Source organism: Toxotes jaculatrix, chromosome 19, assembly GCF_017976425.1.
Source record: "Toxotes jaculatrix isolate fToxJac2 chromosome 19, fToxJac2.pri, whole genome shotgun sequence".
NCBI lineage: Eukaryota > Metazoa > Chordata > Actinopteri > Toxotidae > Toxotes > Toxotes jaculatrix.
The window spans coordinates 1,028,333-1,046,564 of NC_054412.1; the positions used below are offsets into that span (position 1 = coordinate 1,028,333).

Below are 18,232 nucleotides of genomic sequence, written 5' to 3' on the forward strand. Positions count from 1 at the left end.
AGAACCAACACAGCAAAGTAACAGTGATGAATTCTAAGTAAAAGTCCTGAAAATATGTTTCACTAAAAACATGTGTAGTATTGTTATTATTGTTATTTATTATATATTATTATTATTATTATTATTATTATTATTATTATTAGAGAAATTAACTCAAAGTATCAAAAGGTAAAGTTCTCAGTCAGTCTGAAGGTATAAGTAACATCATGAGGTTTATTTTCATTTGAACTATTTTAAATTGTTTTGCGTAGTTTAAGTTAAATTCATCAGATTTTTTATGTTTTGTTGGTAAAACCTTAATTTGAAAAGTTTCTACACCTGTTAAATAAACTGCAGTAAAAGGTGAAATAAAGTGGAAAGCAGAATAAAATGGAAACACAGGAGCTTTGAGTCGTACTAACTGTGTGGGACTGATCAGATCTGCATCAGCTTCAGTTCGGTTTTTCTGCTCTTGGTTTAAAAATCCATCAAAGAAAAACAGGAAAACGTCTCGTTCATTGTTGTAAAATGTCACGTGATTAGACACGTCTGCAGTTCACTTCTCTCTGTGGATACGATGGAATAAAAAAACACTTTAAAAGAGAATAAAATGCTCCAGATATTTAACATTTTTGGTTTTTTTCCTACAACATCCTGAGGAAGTTTTTCCAAATGACTCTGAAACACCACAGATCCACACATGTAAAGTCCTGGATACACTCTTTCATTTTAACCCTGTGAGGACAAACTCAGCTGAACTGAACACTGTCCATCCGTCCGTCTGTCCGTCTGTCCGTCTGTCCATCCGTCCGTCCATCCCTCCGTCCGTCCTGCTGACAGCCACACATTTCCTTCCTCTGCAGCTTTGAGTTCTCTGGGTTAATGGCTCTGATAAATAAATGCTTTCCATTTGTTGGTCACATTCAAGCTTTGTGGTGTTTTAATGTTCACTGAATTGTTTTCCCAGACACATGAAGGCGTCCTTTATAAGGTGTGGTTCACCCACGACGACCACTCAAGTGATGGCGAGGAAAAAACGCAGAGGGGTAAAGTTCTGATTTAGATGAATGACGGCGTGTTGAAGGACTTTCAGTTCAGAGACGGTTTGAGTCTTTCATCGTTTTCCTTCATTCATCAGATCATTGAGAAGAGACGCAGAGACAGAATCAACAGCAGTCTGTCAGAGTTACGGAGACTCGTCCCCACAGCGTTTGAGAAGCAGGTGAGACGCTTTTAAAATCAGTGGTTATCAAACACGACATGAACGTTGCTCCTGCATCATTTAGTCTTCCCCTCATGCTCATTAGCACACCTGCAGTCACCTGTCTGATCGGGTGTTCCAGTCACCTGTGCCACAGGACCTCTGCAGCTGCAGGTTTTCATGATCAGGGGCTGACATCAGAAACCAGTGTCCTGCTCTAACGGTCGCTCTGTTTTTCTCAGGGTTCAGCTAAACTGGAGAAGGCAGAAATCCTCCAGATGACCGTGGACCACCTGAAGATGCTGCAGGCCACAGGAGGGAAAGGTAAACAGAAGAAGAAGAACACACCACCCAAAGACTAAGACATCTCTTATACTGTGCACACGTGTCCTACAGAGAGGACAACATCCAGTGCAGCTACATGTCCTCTGAGCAGAACAGTTTTAACCAGCAGAGACTCACCAGGCTGACGTCTCTCTCCTCACCTCACCTGACCAGGTGATGGTTGGAATCCACTCAGCAGGGTTTCTGTTGGTGCTGTAAGAAATCAGCTGAAAACATGAGTGTGGACGGAGGTCCAAGGTGTATGAGACATTTCTCTTCAGAGTCTGGACACATCAGGACATCTGTCCTACAGACAGAGGACGTCACAGGCTCCTCTGATGTTTGTGTAAACAAACTGTTTAAGATGAATAAACATAAAAACAGAGATGACGTCAGTAATAAAAGTTATTTCCATATTTTCTCTCGTGTCTGTTTGTAAACTTGATTTTGAAAAGTTCTTTATAAATAACGTTTATCTTTGTATTTTCGTCATGCTGTCGTCATGGAAACGACGTCCCTCTCTCTGTCTGCAGGTTACTTTGACGCCCACGCTCTGGCCCTGGACTTTCTGTCTCTGGGCTTCAGGGAGTGTGTGACGGAGGTTTCCCGCTACCTGAGCGCCGTGGAGGGCCTGGAATCCGGCGACCCCCTGCGCTCCCGCCTCCTGGCCCACCTCACCTCCTGCGCCTCCCAACGGGACGCCGCCGCCCTGACAGCCGCCTCCCACTCTCCGCATCACCACCACCAGCAGCCTCACCCTTTACCTCACCCCTTCCACCCTCATCACTGGGCTGCTGCAGCCGCCGCGGTGGCGACTGCGGCCGCGTTTCGCCATCTACCAGCCGCCGCCTCACCGTACGGACTGAGCGGCCTGTCAGTTTCTGCAGAGGCCGGAGGAGGCGGTGCCCCCCAGAGGCTGGCGGAGCTGTCACAGCGCAGCGTGGCCTCCTCCTATCCCTCCCACGCAGACTCCACCACCTCCTCCTCCTCTCCTTGCTCCTCCTCCTCCTCTTCTTCGTCTCTTGTGCTCACCTGCGCCCCCGCCCCTCTCTCCGCCTCCCTCCTCTCCCTGTCGGCTTCGTTTCCCATCGCCCTCCACGGAGGTTTCCCCGTCCTCCCCCCCTCCTCCTTCACCTCCACCGCCACCACCAGTCCTCCCATCACCTCCTCCTCCTCCTCCCAGACTCCCCACAGTAGCAGCAGTAAACCATACAGACCGTGGGGAACCGAGGTGGGAGCGTTCTGACTGACCTGGCTGCTGACTAACATCTGACCAACTCACAGTTTAACTGACTGGTTTTGACTGTGGACCCGGCTCACCTGCCCAGTTAACCTGTTAACCAGTTAACCTGTTAACCTGTTAACAGTTTTCACCTGCTGATTTTAAAAAGTGACCGTTTGTCCAGAAGCTTCAGAGAAAAGAAATGTGAGGTTTATTCTGTCGTCTTTCTTCTTTTTATTCAGATTAACTGAACTTTTTTTTTTAAACATGTTCCGCTGAAATCAGCTGTTTACTTGGATTCACTCCACCTGGACAAAGTCAGAACTCACTCTTGTTAAACATTTGCTGCTCCTGCGTTTATCTGATCCCTCTGATCCCTCTGAGCTCCACTGGATCTGAAACTATTAAAACACATCAGCGATCACACTGTTACACTGGGTCACATGTTCCTCTATCACCATCAACACACACTGTAGTTCACTCTGACTCAGCCACACACACACACACACACACACACACACACACACACACACACACACACACACACATAGGCCTGCTGCCACAAACACTCACTACAGCACCAAATGCGGATTAATCCGCCCCTGAAAATAGTAACAGTGATTCTAACATAAGTCTTTAGACTGTGATGTTTCTGTTACCTGTGGGTTTATAAACTGTCTGTGTGTCCCTGTGTGCTTTGAATAAAGTGAGTAACTTTAAGGAGCATGTTGACTCAGAAAAAAAAAACAATTTCCATGGCAACTGGCCAAACTGTCAGATCTGTCCATCTGTCCAGGAAGTTCATGTTCTATGATAGAAAGCACCAGAACAGCTAAATGGATCTTATAGTGAGACTGTTTCCTACTCAGATCCTTCAATGTAAAGCATCTATGAGCGACGCACGCACACGCACACACAGGCACACACGCACGCACGCGCACGCGCACGCACGCACACACACACACACACACACACACACATATTAATCCGCTCCCTCTCGCTCTTTGCCTTCATCTCTCAGTTGATTTACACCCTGAAATCACTGTTGCAGCCGTTAAATCCTCCCAGAGAAGAAAGCGGCATCACCTCGGCTGAGTGCGGGATTAAAGGCTGACAGGTCTGGGAACGGGTCTGGGAACAGCTCCGCGGGCCGTAAATCCGCCCCGGTCACCCGACACGGTTCTCACGCCGGAGGCCGCTTTGAAGTGACCGGCGGTGAATACGGTGAAATGAGGCGGACAGGAGTTTAGAGACAGACAGAGACAGAGAGAGAGACAGAGGGACGCGGAGGACAGAAACGGGACGAAGAGACGCTGGAGACAGAGGTCTGTGCTGAACCTGTTTACACACTGAAGAATTAAAAACCACCAGCTTCATCAGATTCTCTGTCTCTGTGACTTTAGTTAAGTTTTTCATAGAAACAAAACCTCTGAAGAGAAAAGAAATGAAACCAGGTCCCTGTTTAATTCTGTTATCGCTGCTGCTGCTCACTGACAACAGTCAGAGTTTATTTTAATCTTTGTAGCAGCCATTCATGGATTTTACTGTTAGGATCCAAGAAATCATCACATCTAACAGTTTATTCTGACAGGAAATGATGGAAAGTCCTGACTGTTGATTAAATTTATAAGAAAAGACAAACATATGGTCATTTTATTTATTTATTACACTGACTTCTCTGAGAATGATTCATGTCTGGAACTGGGATGCAGCGTTTCTCTTTTCTCTGCAGAGCAAATGAAGAGTTAACACCGTGAGATTTATCTCTTCACCTTGGGCTGATGATATCTGATGATACAACACTGAGACAGACGCTCAACACATCCAAAGAAGAGACAACAAATTTCTTACTTTCTTTTTTGATTTAGTTATTTAGAAAAGAAGTAAACAGATCTTCACTTAGCAACACAACAAGATCACAAAACAATGGGAGCAGGACTGAAACCAGAATCAACGAGGATGTTTGACATGTAAAAAAAAGTCTGTCTTATCCAACCATGATGCCCTGAGTGTTTCCAGGTGTGTCTCTTCTCTAAGGTGACATTAATGACACCATGTTGTTTGGGCTTAAAATCTCAATCCAGTAGCCGTCAGGGTCCTGAATGAAGGCCAGACCCCTCATCTTCCCTGTGAGAAGGAGAGCGTGTGGTAGTAAACACTCAGGAGAACACGGCAGTCACTAACCTTCATCCCCGCAGACTAAACCACACCGGACCCTGACCTTAGAACCAGGTCCCACCCCTGTAACACAGTGTTCACACAGTCGCACTGTGTGAACACTGTGTTACCAACTCTGACCCACAACCTGCTGCTGCCCAGTAAACTCTGAGCTCCATCTCCTGGTGGAAACTTAAAGCAGCCGAAGTCAAACTGCTGCTGTAAAAACACTGATGGAAATAAACATGAACCATGAGTCTGAGCTTTAACTACGAACATGAGTGTTTTAACCTGAGCGTCCACAGACACGTGCCAGCGTATGTGACCCGACACGAGTCGATGAATCTGTGACGTGTCAGAGCTACAGTGTGAACCTGACACCTGGCTCCAGCTCACCTGAGTCTTCTTTCTTGATGAATGGCACTCCATGCTCCTCAAACAATTTGCAGGCAGCGTAAACATCAGGAACAGCGATGCCAACATGACCTGCAACAAGACAACAGGTTACACCCAAAGCACGCACGCACGCACACACACACACACGCACACACACACACGCACACACACACAGACACACACACACGCACACACACTCACAGACACACACACACACGCACACACACACATATACACTCACATCATCAGAGAAAAGTAAGACAGTGAAACAAAAATGACATTAACTTCGTGGGACTCACCAAATCCTCGCGGGTCGCTGTTCCCGTTGTGATACGACAGATTATCATCTAACTCTGAGCCCCAGTTACTGACAGACAGAGAAATTCTATTCATCAAAACACTGACACACTGTCGTGTGGTGTATGACAGACATTGGATTGGGAGGTTATCTGGTCTTGTCCGGTGGTCATCATACGTACTGTGTGAGCTCTATGGTGGCTCGGCGAGAGAACGTCCACGCCGTCCTCTCTTTGATGTCAGCTGGGATGTCCAGCTTGTCCTCGTAACCCAGGAAATAGAGGGTGAAACGCATCGAGGGGAAGTCGATTTTCTGCAGCAACCTGGACACCACAGAGGAGCCGAGGACAACGGGTCAGGACGAAAGCTTTGAAACAGAGAGACCACAGGAAGGACTAACATGTCTGACTTCCCTCTCGTATCAGGACATGCAGATGGTTTTAAAATATCTGTCTGAGATTTGTCCCCAAACAGTCCCATTGGCCCACCATGGGTGGAAAGCAGGTCCTCTGTTCACAGCGAGGTCTGTGGCTCATCCACAGTGACAGGGTTAGGACACAGTTTCTGGAAAGACAAGTTGCTGCTGAGCTTCTTTAAATGTCAGCCTGAGTGCAATTTCCAGGACCGTCTTTGTACTGTGGTGGAGACAGAAATCTCAGGGACAGAAAACTCAAAACTTGGACAAATGAAACCAAAAGCATCTGCATGGTCTGATAACATCAGAGCGAGGAGAGAAAACAGGGCGATGCTGAGGCGAACGGAGCCTTTAACCTTTGATGGTTTGAAGTGTTTGGACTCAGGACTCACGTCATGCCCAGGATTCGAGTGTAGAAGTCCAGAGATCGTTCCGGATCTTTGACCCTCAGCATCGTCTGCTGCATCATGTAGTCCTGCAGAGACCAAAGTTAGAAAACAGAAGCAATCCATTTTTTTTCTGATGAAAGTTCTGATAATAAACTTAATGATTATCTTTATTCTCATTAATCTATGTTGGAATGAGAGTAAATCCCTTTTATCCTTGATAAATATTCAGTAACACGTCACAGGACAGTTTAAAAAAAGATCGACACTGTAATTTTTTCCTGTGTGTTCTCACTGTAACCTGTGGTGCCTGAGAACAGATCAGTGTGTTTGTCCACAGTAACCTGAGCACTGTTCCTGGAAAGACTTGGCACATGAAAGTGAAACTACCTGCACAGGCAGATTTCACCAGAAAGAACCAAAGTGAGCCTTTAAATCAGCGTCATTAAAGCTGTGGCTCCTCACTGTTCTGATCTGTGTAGAAATCCTGCTGTGTTTAATGTCAGACTTGAACGTGGAGGCGTCTGCAGCTCCACATTCATCCTGTGCTGAATGTTAAAGTGTGTGAAGAGTCAGAGCCAACAGGTCTGACTGCATTACAGCCTCAGCACACAGCCTGTCCGTACCCACATCTGACTACACACTACACACATCTGATCACACACTCCAGCTGCAGTGAAAACAAAGTGCTCTGATAAAGAAGCGGACACTCACCTTGGTGATGGGGTCTCCTTCTTTGCAGGCGGCAGATGCAGCTTCATCTGACAGACCTCCACCCTCCATGGCTCACAGATCAGTCTGAATGAACACACAGGTTCCTCCACACATTCTCCTAGTCTGTGCTGCCTTCAAGTGCCTCTCGTACGATCGTGTGTCTCAGATGTTACATGGATCCATCATCAGAACGGAAAAGACTGTTGTCCTCATCTGTCCACGGAGACAGTTCAGGTCCCACCTTCATCCTGTCTGACTGAACTGCAACTTATTCTAAATTTGTCTTAAAGATGAAGCAGCCTTTTTTATTTTAACTCCATATTTGGCACCAAGAGCCCTCAGGTCAAGGGTCATGGAGGGTTTTTATAACTTAGTGCTCCAATAATTTAATGATGTTTGTTTTTCATTTTACTTTTCACATCCCAGAATATCCCACTGTTGATGTGTCAACACATCAGCGGCATTAACTGTGAGGTTAAATGAACGCTGAAAAATCAGACTTTCCCAGTTTAGATTTTTCTGACAGTCCATGAACGCAGCATGGTTTTTTTGGTCAGCCCGGTGTTTCTGCTCAGGGAGGGGCCACGGTGCTGCCGCTGCATTCAGGTGCTGCCGCTGTGAGAGAAACGGCCACAGCACAGAGAAGTGCAGCAGCAGTGAGCGTGACAGGAAACTCCTCCCACTGAGCTGCTACCTGCATCACTCACACATTTCACGTGCTCCACAGAGCGCGGAGGAACGAAACGAGCGGCACAATATCGAAATAATTCCTCTTTTAAATACAAAGTCAGAACATGACGTGAAATAAATCCATTAAAAGTCAAAGGGACGCTGGCGGCAGCAACAATAAAGATAAGGATGATTTAAACGTGAAAATCTTTTGCTGGGGGGTGGGGGCGTCGGGGGGTGGGGGCGTTACCTGGGTAACCTGGACAATGTTCAGGCACAGAAATGCAGGACAAGCTGCAGCTGCAGGTCTGAACAGGTAACAGGTGAGGGAGGATGAGTGGGTGACTTTAACACACCCTGACTCTGGATCAGTCTCTAGGCCAACTAATCTCCCTCACGCCCTCAGAGCAGCCACAGTAAAAACACACACATTAAGTGTGTGTGTAAGACGACAAACACACTGTGTTTGCATCAGGAGATATCTGAGGTGTGTGCATCTGATGTAGTAACATTGGAGAAATAATGGACCTACGATGTATACTGGGAGTCAGCAGGGGCCCCTCAAAGCCTGATGCCGATTGTTGGTGTTTGAGAATCAAAAACATCAGATTTTACACAATGAATCTGATAAATTAAGAAACTTAAACTCACCAGTTACGTAAACACCAGTAAGATGAAGCAGATGGTGATGGACTTCTGGACAGCAGGAGGTAAGCTAAGCTGACATCCACCTCTCACCCCCTGCAGCAGACTGTGGAGGCGCTGTCAGACTGTACAGCTCAGCTGTTCAGTTGTACTCTGGTCTGGTCCTTTTATGGCGGGACTGTGCAATATGTTTCTCACAGCATCTTATTCATCACTCCTCCATCACCGTGTAAATGTGTATGTAGACAGTTTTTTGGCTGCATGCACACTTGTTTTCTGCACGTCCTGTTTTCCTGTGAGCCGCCGAACAAATACATTTCCTGTATCTATCTATCTTAAAGGCCAACAGGTATATGATGAGCAGTCTATCCACAACAAGCTCCTACAGGCCAAATTAACTCAGTTCACAGAAAACAAGAACAACAAAAAACTCTTTTCTGATAAACAGCTGATTATTATTTTACAGAGCAAAATAAGAAATAAGATAATCTACTGAACTTCAACACAAAGTTTATTCTTTTGAGAAAAAGTTATCCCTCCCAGAAGTCTCTCTGTTTGGAAGCAGATAACATGAAATTGTAAAGATCAACTAAATAATAATTACATTTTTTATATGTACAAATTCAGTTCAGACTAAATCTGCTCAAATCTTCCTCCAGTGACGTTTCACCAAACCTTTAAAATTCAGCTGATCTCTGTGCATCAGTTTGATCCGGTTTAAAAAAGGAGGATAAGACGTAGTTTTAAGGGTTTCTTTCTTGGTTTGTAGAAAATAAAAGGATAAACTAAGGAAAAAAAACAAAAAAGAAAATATGGAAAAAGAACAGAGGAGGTAGAAGAAGAGCGAGGAGTGAAGCGGTTCAGGGTAAACGAGTCTGCCGGTGTCAGCCGCCATCATCGCCGAGCTGCCTTGCGGCTCTCCAGCAGCAGAACCACCAGGCGGCTCTTGAGCGTGGACAGTTTGCTGCCGTAGTTCTGCTGCAGGACGGATGTCAGTTTGCCGCGGAGGCTCCTCAGGCTCGGCAGGGAGACGCAGTCCGGCACGTTCAGCAGAGTGTGGAAGAACTCCAGCCACAGGTCGCTGTGCGGGTTTCTGTGGGACAGAGAGGGAAGACGTTTGTCAGGTCCCTTCGTTCCTACTGAAGACAGAAATCCTCAACATCACCATCATCGGTGCATCGCCGGTGCTCCGCTGGGCCCACGGGGCAGCAGGACGCTGTGTGTGGGAGGAGTTACCTTCTAAATACTGCGTTTGTCTTCCAGACTCCACCTTCATTCATGACCTGCATGTACGTCCCAAACAGCATACAGTACACTGTCCCTGCTATTCCAAAGTAGTCTGTCTACAAACACACGAGGAGGAAACACAGTAAGATAAAATGAATATTTTCGACAACAGCCTCATTTTTACCTGATGTCTAATTTTTTTTATTAAAGTATAAATTTTTTTTTAAAGCAAAGTTCTATCTAAATAAAATAAACTTATTATTATATATCTGTGTCATATGATAACAAAAACAACGCGTCCTGTTTGTCTTTACCTGATAGCTCCACGGTTTCCCACTGAGCATCTCTGTACACTGGAAGCCTGACGTCAAACACCTGGTGGTGAAAGCAGTGCCTTCTGGGAAAAGTTCCATGTCGATGCTCTGTCCCAGGTCGATGAGGACGAGGCCGTGGTCCACGTTCTCAGAGTCAAAGCACTTGTTATCCAAGAACCTGAAACACAACAGCAACGATCAGGATGTGTCAGAGGTGGAGTTTCACAACCATACGTCACCTGTGGAAAGGTGATAAACGTGGTTCACTGACTGTTACCTCTCTCCCAGTAGGAAGTTGTCGGGTTTGATGTCTGCGTGGACGATGTGGACGCTGTGCAGCTGCTCCACCATGTGCAGGATACAGATGGTGAAGTACATGACCAGAGGCTGAGGCATCACCTTATCGCTCAGGGCTTTATACATGTTCACTGCATTCTGAGAGCACAGTCACAGTTTCAGGACACGGAGGATCAGAGACACGCATCAGACAATGTTTATGTTCATGTCACATCATCAGGTACCAGCAGAGTGCCGTAGCTGTGGAGCTCCCCGAGCAGAACGCTTCCGTTGTGGAAGAGATGAGCTGAGCGGACGCTGCTGTAAAGATGACGGACGTCGGGCTGCAGCCGAGCGTCCAGCTGAGTGTTGATGTAAAACTCCCAGGGATTGGCTGGTTTCTGAACCTGCATTCATGTTAATCACAGAGGAAGAAACGGTCAGACTCATCACGCCTCCTTTACTGGCTGCTTTCAAATGTTTGTGAAGGAGACGCCGTGTGACCGAACCACAGATCTGAGTCACGGGTGGGGCTGGGTCTTTACCCACGCCCACCACCACCTTACCTTTAACACCATCTTCTCTGAGGTCATGGGGTCAGTAGCCTGGTAGACTGTTGCAAAAGCACCTTCACCGAGGATGCAGTCGACTCGCAGGGAGGCCTTTCCTGTGGGAGGCCAAACATTTTCAGTTTAACACGTGACATCGTGGAAACTTTAATTCACTGCAGCTTAATGTGCAACGACTTTAAAAAGCTCTGAATGAATCCGATCAGAAACTACGACCATGTGAGCATCAACCCCTTCATTTACACTCTCCGGAAAAAAAAGTCCACAACAATAATTATGTTAATCAATCAAAGTGATGACGGCAGCTCGTCCTTACCCATGCTGATAGTCATCTTCGGGGTGATGTTGGGTACGTTGCACTGCCAGGTGATGCAGCAGGGGTGAGAGGTCAGAGGCGGGGTGAGTGATGACAGCAGGTCAGAGATCAGTTTATTATCCCAGGGATCTGACACCAGCCGGACGGCTCCTGTCCTGGCTGTCCTCGGTGTTGCTGTGTTCATGGACACGTCAGCACCTGTCATCAGCCTTCTGTCCGGACTCATGGGTTCATCCACAGTGCAGAACTGTGGCGGCTGCCCCGGGCTCATGGGCACGACGGAACACAGCTGGGGCTGCTCTGGACTCATAGGAACGTCCTGGGTCTCACTGGGGACTGTCTTGGGTCGAAGGGGACTGAGGAAGGCGTCTAGATCTGGCTGGTCTATGACCACAGGGCTTCTGATGGCCAGCCAGTCCGATCTGAGAGCACACTGTGGACTCATGGCAACATCACCGGCTGGTTGCTGAGCTTGGTCTGGACTGGTGGGTCTGTCTGCATCTTCCATGATTTTAAAAGGTTCGCTTTTGGGTCTGACTGTGCTCTCAGGCTGCCGTGAGATCAGAGGGGCTTGTTTGGGCGGCTGCTCCGGGCTCGTGTACACCTCCCACCCGGGTCCTGTGGTCCTGGCTATGGAGGAGTCGGTGGGACAGAGCGTCTGGTCTCTGAAGGAGAGCACAGCGGGAGGAGGAGGCTGCACCATGGTGATGGAGGAGGAGGTCAGGCAGTGCTGGCCGGTGGCAAGTCCTTCACCGACGATGGTGCCGTGTCTTGCTGAGGAAGGAACCAGCTGACTGACGGCTGTTTCAGAGAGCTTCTCATCAGACGGACTCTGCTCCATGATGGGGCTGAGAGAGGGAAGAGGGGAAACACATGTCACAGACGGCTGAGCGGGGTGAGCTGGGCGGGGTGAGCTGAGCGGGGTGAGCTGAGCGGGGTGAGCTGAGCGGGGTGAGCTGGGTGGGGTGAGCTGAGCGGGGTGAGCTGGGCGGGGGTGAGCTGGGCGGGGTGAGCTGAGCGGGGTGAGCTGAGCGGGGTGAGCTGGGCGGGGTGAGCTGAGCGGGGTGAGCTGAGCGGGGTGAGCTGGGCGGGGTGAGCTGGGCGGGGGTGAGCTGAGCGGGGTGAGCTGGGCGGGGTCAGCGATATGTTTTAAAGCAATGACCATATAACAGACAGCACAATCAATTCAAGACCTGCTAAGACTTTAAGGACCGCTGACGACCGTTTACCTGAGTTTTTTGGGCTGACGTCTGATAAAATCCTCGTCGTCAGCATCACCGACACCACCGTTGTTCTCTGGACGGAGGAAAAAATAAATGACTTTTGAATAAATCATGTTCGTGAGACAGAATAAGACCGTGTGAAGCAGGAAGCCTGAAAATCTGCCACCTATCTGAGCGGTACACTGGATTAGCTATCACTGAACTGAGATAAAAGCTGGGGGTTCTTAGGTCCAGGTACCTTGGTCCTGGTAAAAGTTGCTGTTGAAAGGCGTTTTGTGTGTGAATGGAGTGGAGACAAACTGGGCCAGCATGGCGAAGTCCGTGGTGCTGTTGGGACACGCAGCCAGAGAGTTGAGGGAGTTGTAGCGAGCTCCCCACATGGTGCTTTCATCGGGCATCAGATCCGGAGGAGTCTCCTGATCAGCAAACACAGGCGGGCATCAAAAACACAGCCGACACACAAAACAACAACCTCAACAAAACAAAACAAAACAAAACAAAACAAAACATGGACCTCTTATTGTGCGTCACATTAAAAACGGTTCTGACCCCTAACGTCTGCACTCACATTGGATTTGTCTGGCTTAGACACTGCGATTTCAGCCAGGGCTTTGATTGGTCGAGGCTTCTCAGCCGCAGAGGGAGCAGCAGCACTGAACAGAACAAGGATGAAATAACAGGAATATTATTCATATACATGTTCATTCTATTCTATTTGTTTCATCTCACTAAATGTGTGTATATTACTACATTGGATATCTTGGGTTACTGAGCGGATGCTACATGAAATCTTCAGTTTAACGACACATTTAGCTGGAGTCCATATCTACCTGCCGTTTTCTTTGTCGGTGTCGTCCTGGAAAATGGTGAACGGGGTCGTCGTGGGAGGGTTAGTGAACGACGAGGCGCCTCCTTCAAATCATTGAAAGACAAAGAAATTACGTCAACTGGCAGAAACGACGTCACACTCTCATGTATAGAAAAACTCAGGCTTCACTTCCGTGTGCAGGTTATTTCATTTTATCTCAAAAACGTCCAATGTGTGAATTAAACTTTTGGGAACAGTTAAACTGTGAGTCACAGCGTTCACTTTAAACACTGGTGACCACTGTGGGCAGGTCACCACATTCAGTTGGATTTAATCATGTTACCTTGACTCCTCACACACTGACGTGTTCCCATATTTACAGCATATTTACCATTTCTTGGGTATCCAGGATCAAAGCCCTTCTCAGCAGCGTGGAGCACTGACGTGTTGGTGAACGGATCTTCTAACAGAGTCGGAGCCTGGAACATGTCCATGATAACATCTGGACCACGCAAAACCACAGTCAACGTTATTCACTGTCATTCAAAATTTAAAGTGCAACAGAATTCGGTGTTACCACCAAAAGCTGGACAGGTGAGGCACAGCAGACTTTGATGAACAGCAGGATACACTGAGACCTCAATGTCACTGTGAGCACAGCTGCTGCTTTCACTCATAACACAGCTGACAAAATTAACAGAGAGCCGGAGGGAGACAGTAAGTGCCATAATGATCAATCAAGGACCGTAAACCTCTGTTCACCAAAAGCAAAGAGGCCGCTGTGCTTACCCAGTGCTTCCCGCGTGTTGACAGTGGGTGATGGCAGCACCCTTGATGGTGTGGCCTGAACAAAGCCCAGTGAATTGTTAGGAGTGATGTGAGACAGGTTACCTGTGCCCCCCTGTGACACTGAGAGAGACACAAACACAAGGTTTGAAAACATTCACAAGAAGCTACAATTAGAGGACTTACAACTGGTTTGCTTACCATTGAGTTTCTCCTCGGGCTCGTGCAACTGACTGACATCCCTGAGGAAAAAAAGCAATGAAAAAATCTCCTGTTTGTTCATGGGTACTCCGCTCATAACCCGCTCATTATTAACAACTGATTTCAGTAACAGTACTACTAAAATTTGCACAAGCATAGAAACATGTTGTGTTTTTACATTTGAAATCATCTGGACACATTTAGAAGCTACTCACTGATGCGTGGTGCTGTGCTCCTGGGGTCGACCGCTCTCGCTGCCGGGCTGAACTGGAGTGTCCTGGCAGAGAACATCAGAGTTCACAGCAGGACCACAGGCGGGTCTGTGGAGCGACAGGTTCATCTGCTCGAAGCTGACCGGCTGCTGAACCATCGAGGTCTGGATGAGAGACGCTGGGTCTGTGGACACTGATTTTGGGAAATGAACGCTCCTGTCTGCCAGGATAGAGGGAGGACGAGATACCTCGGAGCTCAGAGGGTTTGGCCTGGATTGGTTCTGCTGCTGAGGAGCCTCCGTGATGGCGGTGGCCTCTTGCATGAAGGTCGGCTCAGTGTGTAATCTTAAGCCAAGAGAGCGTCTGCTGCTCAGGCGGTTTGAGGGCCGAGGGTGCCCAAAGGGCTGCTGGGTAGGGTTAACGTTCAAACTGGTGGCTGTTTCTACAAGAGACAGCTGTAACAAAGAAAAGGACAGTTGGGATTTTATTTAAGTTCTGCTGTTTTCACCCTGTGAAACAACTGAAACTGAGTCAACAAGACACTTCATTTTTTTATTGTTACTTGTCAAACACTTAAAATCGTTGAACAAGGTGTATCCTGTCCCTGTATATCTTGTTAACATGTAAAATGTATTGCGGTTTATTTAAAAAAACCAATAAAACACTTGAATTCGCAGACTCACCATCTGTGGTGAAGGTTGCTCGGCTGAACCACCACAGGCCTCCAGGTTGTGGTTAACTTTCTCCAGCATAGATTTGATCATCAGGATGCCTTCCTCCTGCGTCCTCAACAACTTCTCCACTTTAAGCAAAAATAAAGCAGATGTTATAAACACATCATTGGAGTCTTATTTTTCTCACGATTAGTTTTTAAGCCTTACTTATCTCACAGCAGATAATGTTATTTTGACTTACTGTTTTCTCTGTGCTCCTTTTCCTGTCTCTCCCGGAGCTTACGGAAGTATGTCTCCGCTCTCACCTCCTCAAAGCATAATTCAGATCCTTCACAGACGAGTTCATCCTTCATGTATTCTGGCACAGTCTGAGCACTGGAGCCTTGACTAGAAGAAATAGCCCCTGAAGTCTCAGAGCGGGAAACTCTGTGGAGAAGACGATAGGTTTTTATCTGGAAATGTTAATCGAATACAAGAGAACAGTGAAGGTATAATACATATATTTAAAAAAAGGAATTAACATACATAATAATATCATATTACTGATTAATTCTCTGTTAATCAATTAACTGATGCAGCTCTAGTTAATACAAACCTGCATGCTCATAGACATGGGGGTACCAGTGTGATTATTATGAACAGACCCTCCTTTGTTATTTATTTATTGTGTTTCTGTCTTTTAACAACTCCCTGTCATCTTTTGGTAAGTGCGACATCTAGTGTCCGCTCTTGTTTATGGCACCTCTCTAATGCTGTAATCTAGGAGCAGAAGCACCAACAGTTCTGAACGTTCTGATGTTCGTTCTTAATTGTCAGAAAGGATCCAGTGTGTTATTCTCAGATCAGATTGTATCACACGTACAAGCAAAATTTCACTCTTTATAACGTCACCTCCTGCCAAACTGGCAGATGCATAAACCCACCTCACAGGAAACAATGGTTTTCACTTACATCATGGTTGTTTTACTGGCAGGTGGTTTGGACAGACAATCCACAGAGGCCTGTATCACAGGATAAGAAATATTAGTGGGATGGAAAAGCCAACGTGAAGTTGCTAAACAATTACTGTGGAAATTCACAGACACACTCACCTTGCTCTGAGCGACTGGCTCTCTGTGGGATGACATCTGATTGGTTAACTGGAAGCTCTGCAAAGGATTTCGACCACCTGCTTTACAAAAAATCAAATAGTAGCTGTCACACAATACAGAATATTTTAAAGAAAGAAATTAAAGATTTACAATAACAAGTAAATACACTCTTACCTGATCCTGGTGTCTGGCTTCTGGTTCTTGCATGAAACTGCCTGCAGATCAGCCACAAACCCATGTTTTGTTTTGTTTTGTTTTAGCACATCAAAGTTATTGTTGTGCATTCTTGTGAAATATTATTGAATTTGTTCTATTCTGTATCCTCAGTATCTTTGTCTTTGCTGTTACCTGTATTCTTGGAGAACAGTGTCAGCTGGCTGGGCTTGGTTCTCCATTGCTTTCTGGTACACAGCATCAGCCTGTTCATTCATGCCCCTCTGCTCAAACTGCTGTGCCCAGGCCACGTAAAGCGCAGCAGTCCTGGTGCCGATGCCTTTACTGAAGATGTGACTATACAGCACTACGGGGTCAGAATAATAACTCGCCTGTGAAGTTAAAAAGAACAAATACTCATGTAAAGTTTTAACAGTATGAATAACAAACAAAAGTAATGCTGTGATGTGTAATGTTTTTGTAAGACCTACACATTTGATGCAGTAGCTCACATATCTGATGTCATTTGCATATCGCTCGACATTCAAAAACCTCTGTACAAGACTGTCGAACACGGCTGACATCCCACTGCAACCGTCTGCGGGTAGTCTTTGCTCCAGGAACTCCACAAACCTAGAAAAATATATTAGAGTAGGCATTCAGTATTCTCTCAGCTGTCAGCCATGCATATGCTAGGACAGTGATTGGAAAGTTGAAAAATATCAGCAGATGTTTTGCCTGCAAAACATGGTTCGTTTCTAAAGCAATTCAGAACAAGAGATGAGAATTAAGTCACCACCACACCAGAAACTACAACACAGAATAAGACTAGCTTTAGATTAAACTGTATTGATCCACGTGAGCTGTTTTGTAAAAAGAAGTATGACTGGATGAAACTTAAAAAGGTTTTGCTGTAAAATATAATAGTATAACAGCGACAGGGATCGTTTTTCATTGAGAAACTGAAGGAAATTTCCTGATTGCTTCCTGATTACTAAAGTAAGATTTGCAATTTTATTAGCACTTTTACTTAAACAACGTTGAGATAACGTCTTTTATATCAATTTAAAACATCAGCTGGCTTTAAAACAGTCCAAATGAACTTTACTCACTTGTCCCATGGATCCAGAGGATCGTCTCCCGTGTATGAGCTCAAACTTCTTTCAAAACACCTAAAAGGGTAAGTGCACGCACGTTTAAGGAAGGTATCGACTAAGCGTTTTGTCTTTTATGAAGTAAGTTATGAATCACCAGTACATTCGTACCGCTAACGCTAACCGCTAGCAATAAGCTAACACCCAGTAACGTTAATGTTCGGTACTGACTTACTGTAAATACGAGGCGATATCCATGTCACTTAGGTTTTTTTAAGGTCCTTAATAATCGCGAACAGCAGGTTAACTCCTACTCATCTATTTTAATGGTTGTTTAGTTTACTTTACAAACTTCAGCACACAACTCGCATCGTTAGCTTGACTTGTCTCCTCTGAGCTGAGGCTGTTGTTCCTGTTACATTTGAAATTTCGCGCTCAGCCAATAGCAACGCGGTGTGTCGCAAAGCCACGCCCCAATGTGTTACGAAAGATCCGGAGCGAAAACACACAAAACACACAGCATGAAAAAGACAACACGAGAGTCCGTTAACCACCCAAAGATTTGGGGTGACAGCTGCTGTCTGTGAATGTAGTACATATGAAAGCTGTACAAAATTAAACTGGAAACATGTAAAGGCTGTACTTTAATAATAACATCTTTGCCTGCACAGTAATGTTAAAAGTACAAAACAATACACAAAAGAAATAAACAAATCTTGATCAATAGAAATAAATTAAACATCCAACCCCCTCGCCTCCTCCAAAAAAAAAAACAAAAAAACAAAAAACGACTTCTTCCTTCATTGACACTCCAGCTGCAATTTACTGTGATTGTTGTTGTTTCAGTCGCTTTTTGTTTTTTTTTCCGGTTTGAGTTTTCAAA

The 18,232-nt window shown here is 46.1% G+C and overlaps 3 protein-coding genes across 4 annotated transcripts in view; 1 reads left to right on the forward strand and 2 right to left on the reverse strand.

Moving 5' to 3' along the window:
- hey2 (hes-related family bHLH transcription factor with YRPW motif 2) overlaps nt 1–3,435 on the forward strand; it is a 4,635-nt gene extending 1,200 nt beyond the window's left edge. The window contains exons 2-5 of the mRNA XM_041065230.1: nt 947–1,025; nt 1,118–1,201; nt 1,423–1,504; nt 2,038–3,435. Of these exons, the coding sequence (XP_040921164.1) occupies nt 947–1,025; nt 1,118–1,201; nt 1,423–1,504; nt 2,038–2,750 (958 nt within the window). The 3' untranslated portion in view covers nt 2,751–3,435. The remainder of the gene's footprint in view (nt 1–946; nt 1,026–1,117; nt 1,202–1,422; nt 1,505–2,037) is intronic.
- A 756-nt stretch (nt 3,436–4,191) lies between these two features.
- LOC121199229 (lactoylglutathione lyase-like) lies at nt 4,192–7,242 on the reverse strand. Its single transcript, XM_041063726.1, has 6 exons — nt 7,092–7,242; nt 6,384–6,466; nt 5,759–5,899; nt 5,579–5,646; nt 5,280–5,369; nt 4,192–4,853 (listed from the first exon to the last, which is right to left on the reverse strand). The coding sequence occupies exons 1-6, from the start codon at nt 7,158–7,160 to the stop codon at nt 4,759–4,761; spliced, it is 546 nt and encodes a 181-aa protein (XP_040919660.1). The 5' UTR covers nt 7,161–7,242; the 3' UTR covers nt 4,192–4,758.
- Nucleotides 7,243–8,871: 1,629 nt separating this feature from the next.
- bub1 (BUB1 mitotic checkpoint serine/threonine kinase) lies at nt 8,872–17,756 on the reverse strand. 2 transcript variants are annotated; one of them, XM_041065091.1, is made up of 24 exons: nt 17,585–17,756; nt 17,368–17,427; nt 16,747–16,888; nt 16,451–16,647; nt 16,277–16,317; nt 16,103–16,179; nt 15,963–16,012; nt 15,253–15,437; nt 15,021–15,139; nt 14,341–14,792; nt 14,126–14,166; nt 13,928–14,047; nt 13,530–13,640; nt 13,161–13,242; nt 12,899–12,983; nt 12,569–12,746; nt 12,337–12,403; nt 11,108–11,955; nt 10,789–10,889; nt 10,468–10,629; nt 10,224–10,381; nt 9,947–10,124; nt 9,642–9,748; nt 8,872–9,498 (listed from the first exon to the last, which is right to left on the reverse strand). In XM_041065091.1, the coding sequence occupies exons 1-24, from the start codon at nt 17,605–17,607 to the stop codon at nt 9,300–9,302; spliced, it is 3,783 nt and encodes a 1,260-aa protein (XP_040921025.1). In that variant the 5' UTR covers nt 17,608–17,756; the 3' UTR covers nt 8,872–9,299. The 2 variants fall into 2 exon arrangements, with proteins under 2 accessions (XP_040921025.1, XP_040921024.1); XM_041065090.1 differs by having other exon boundaries at nt 16,103–16,182.
- Between the last annotated feature and the right edge of the window lie 476 nt (nt 17,757–18,232).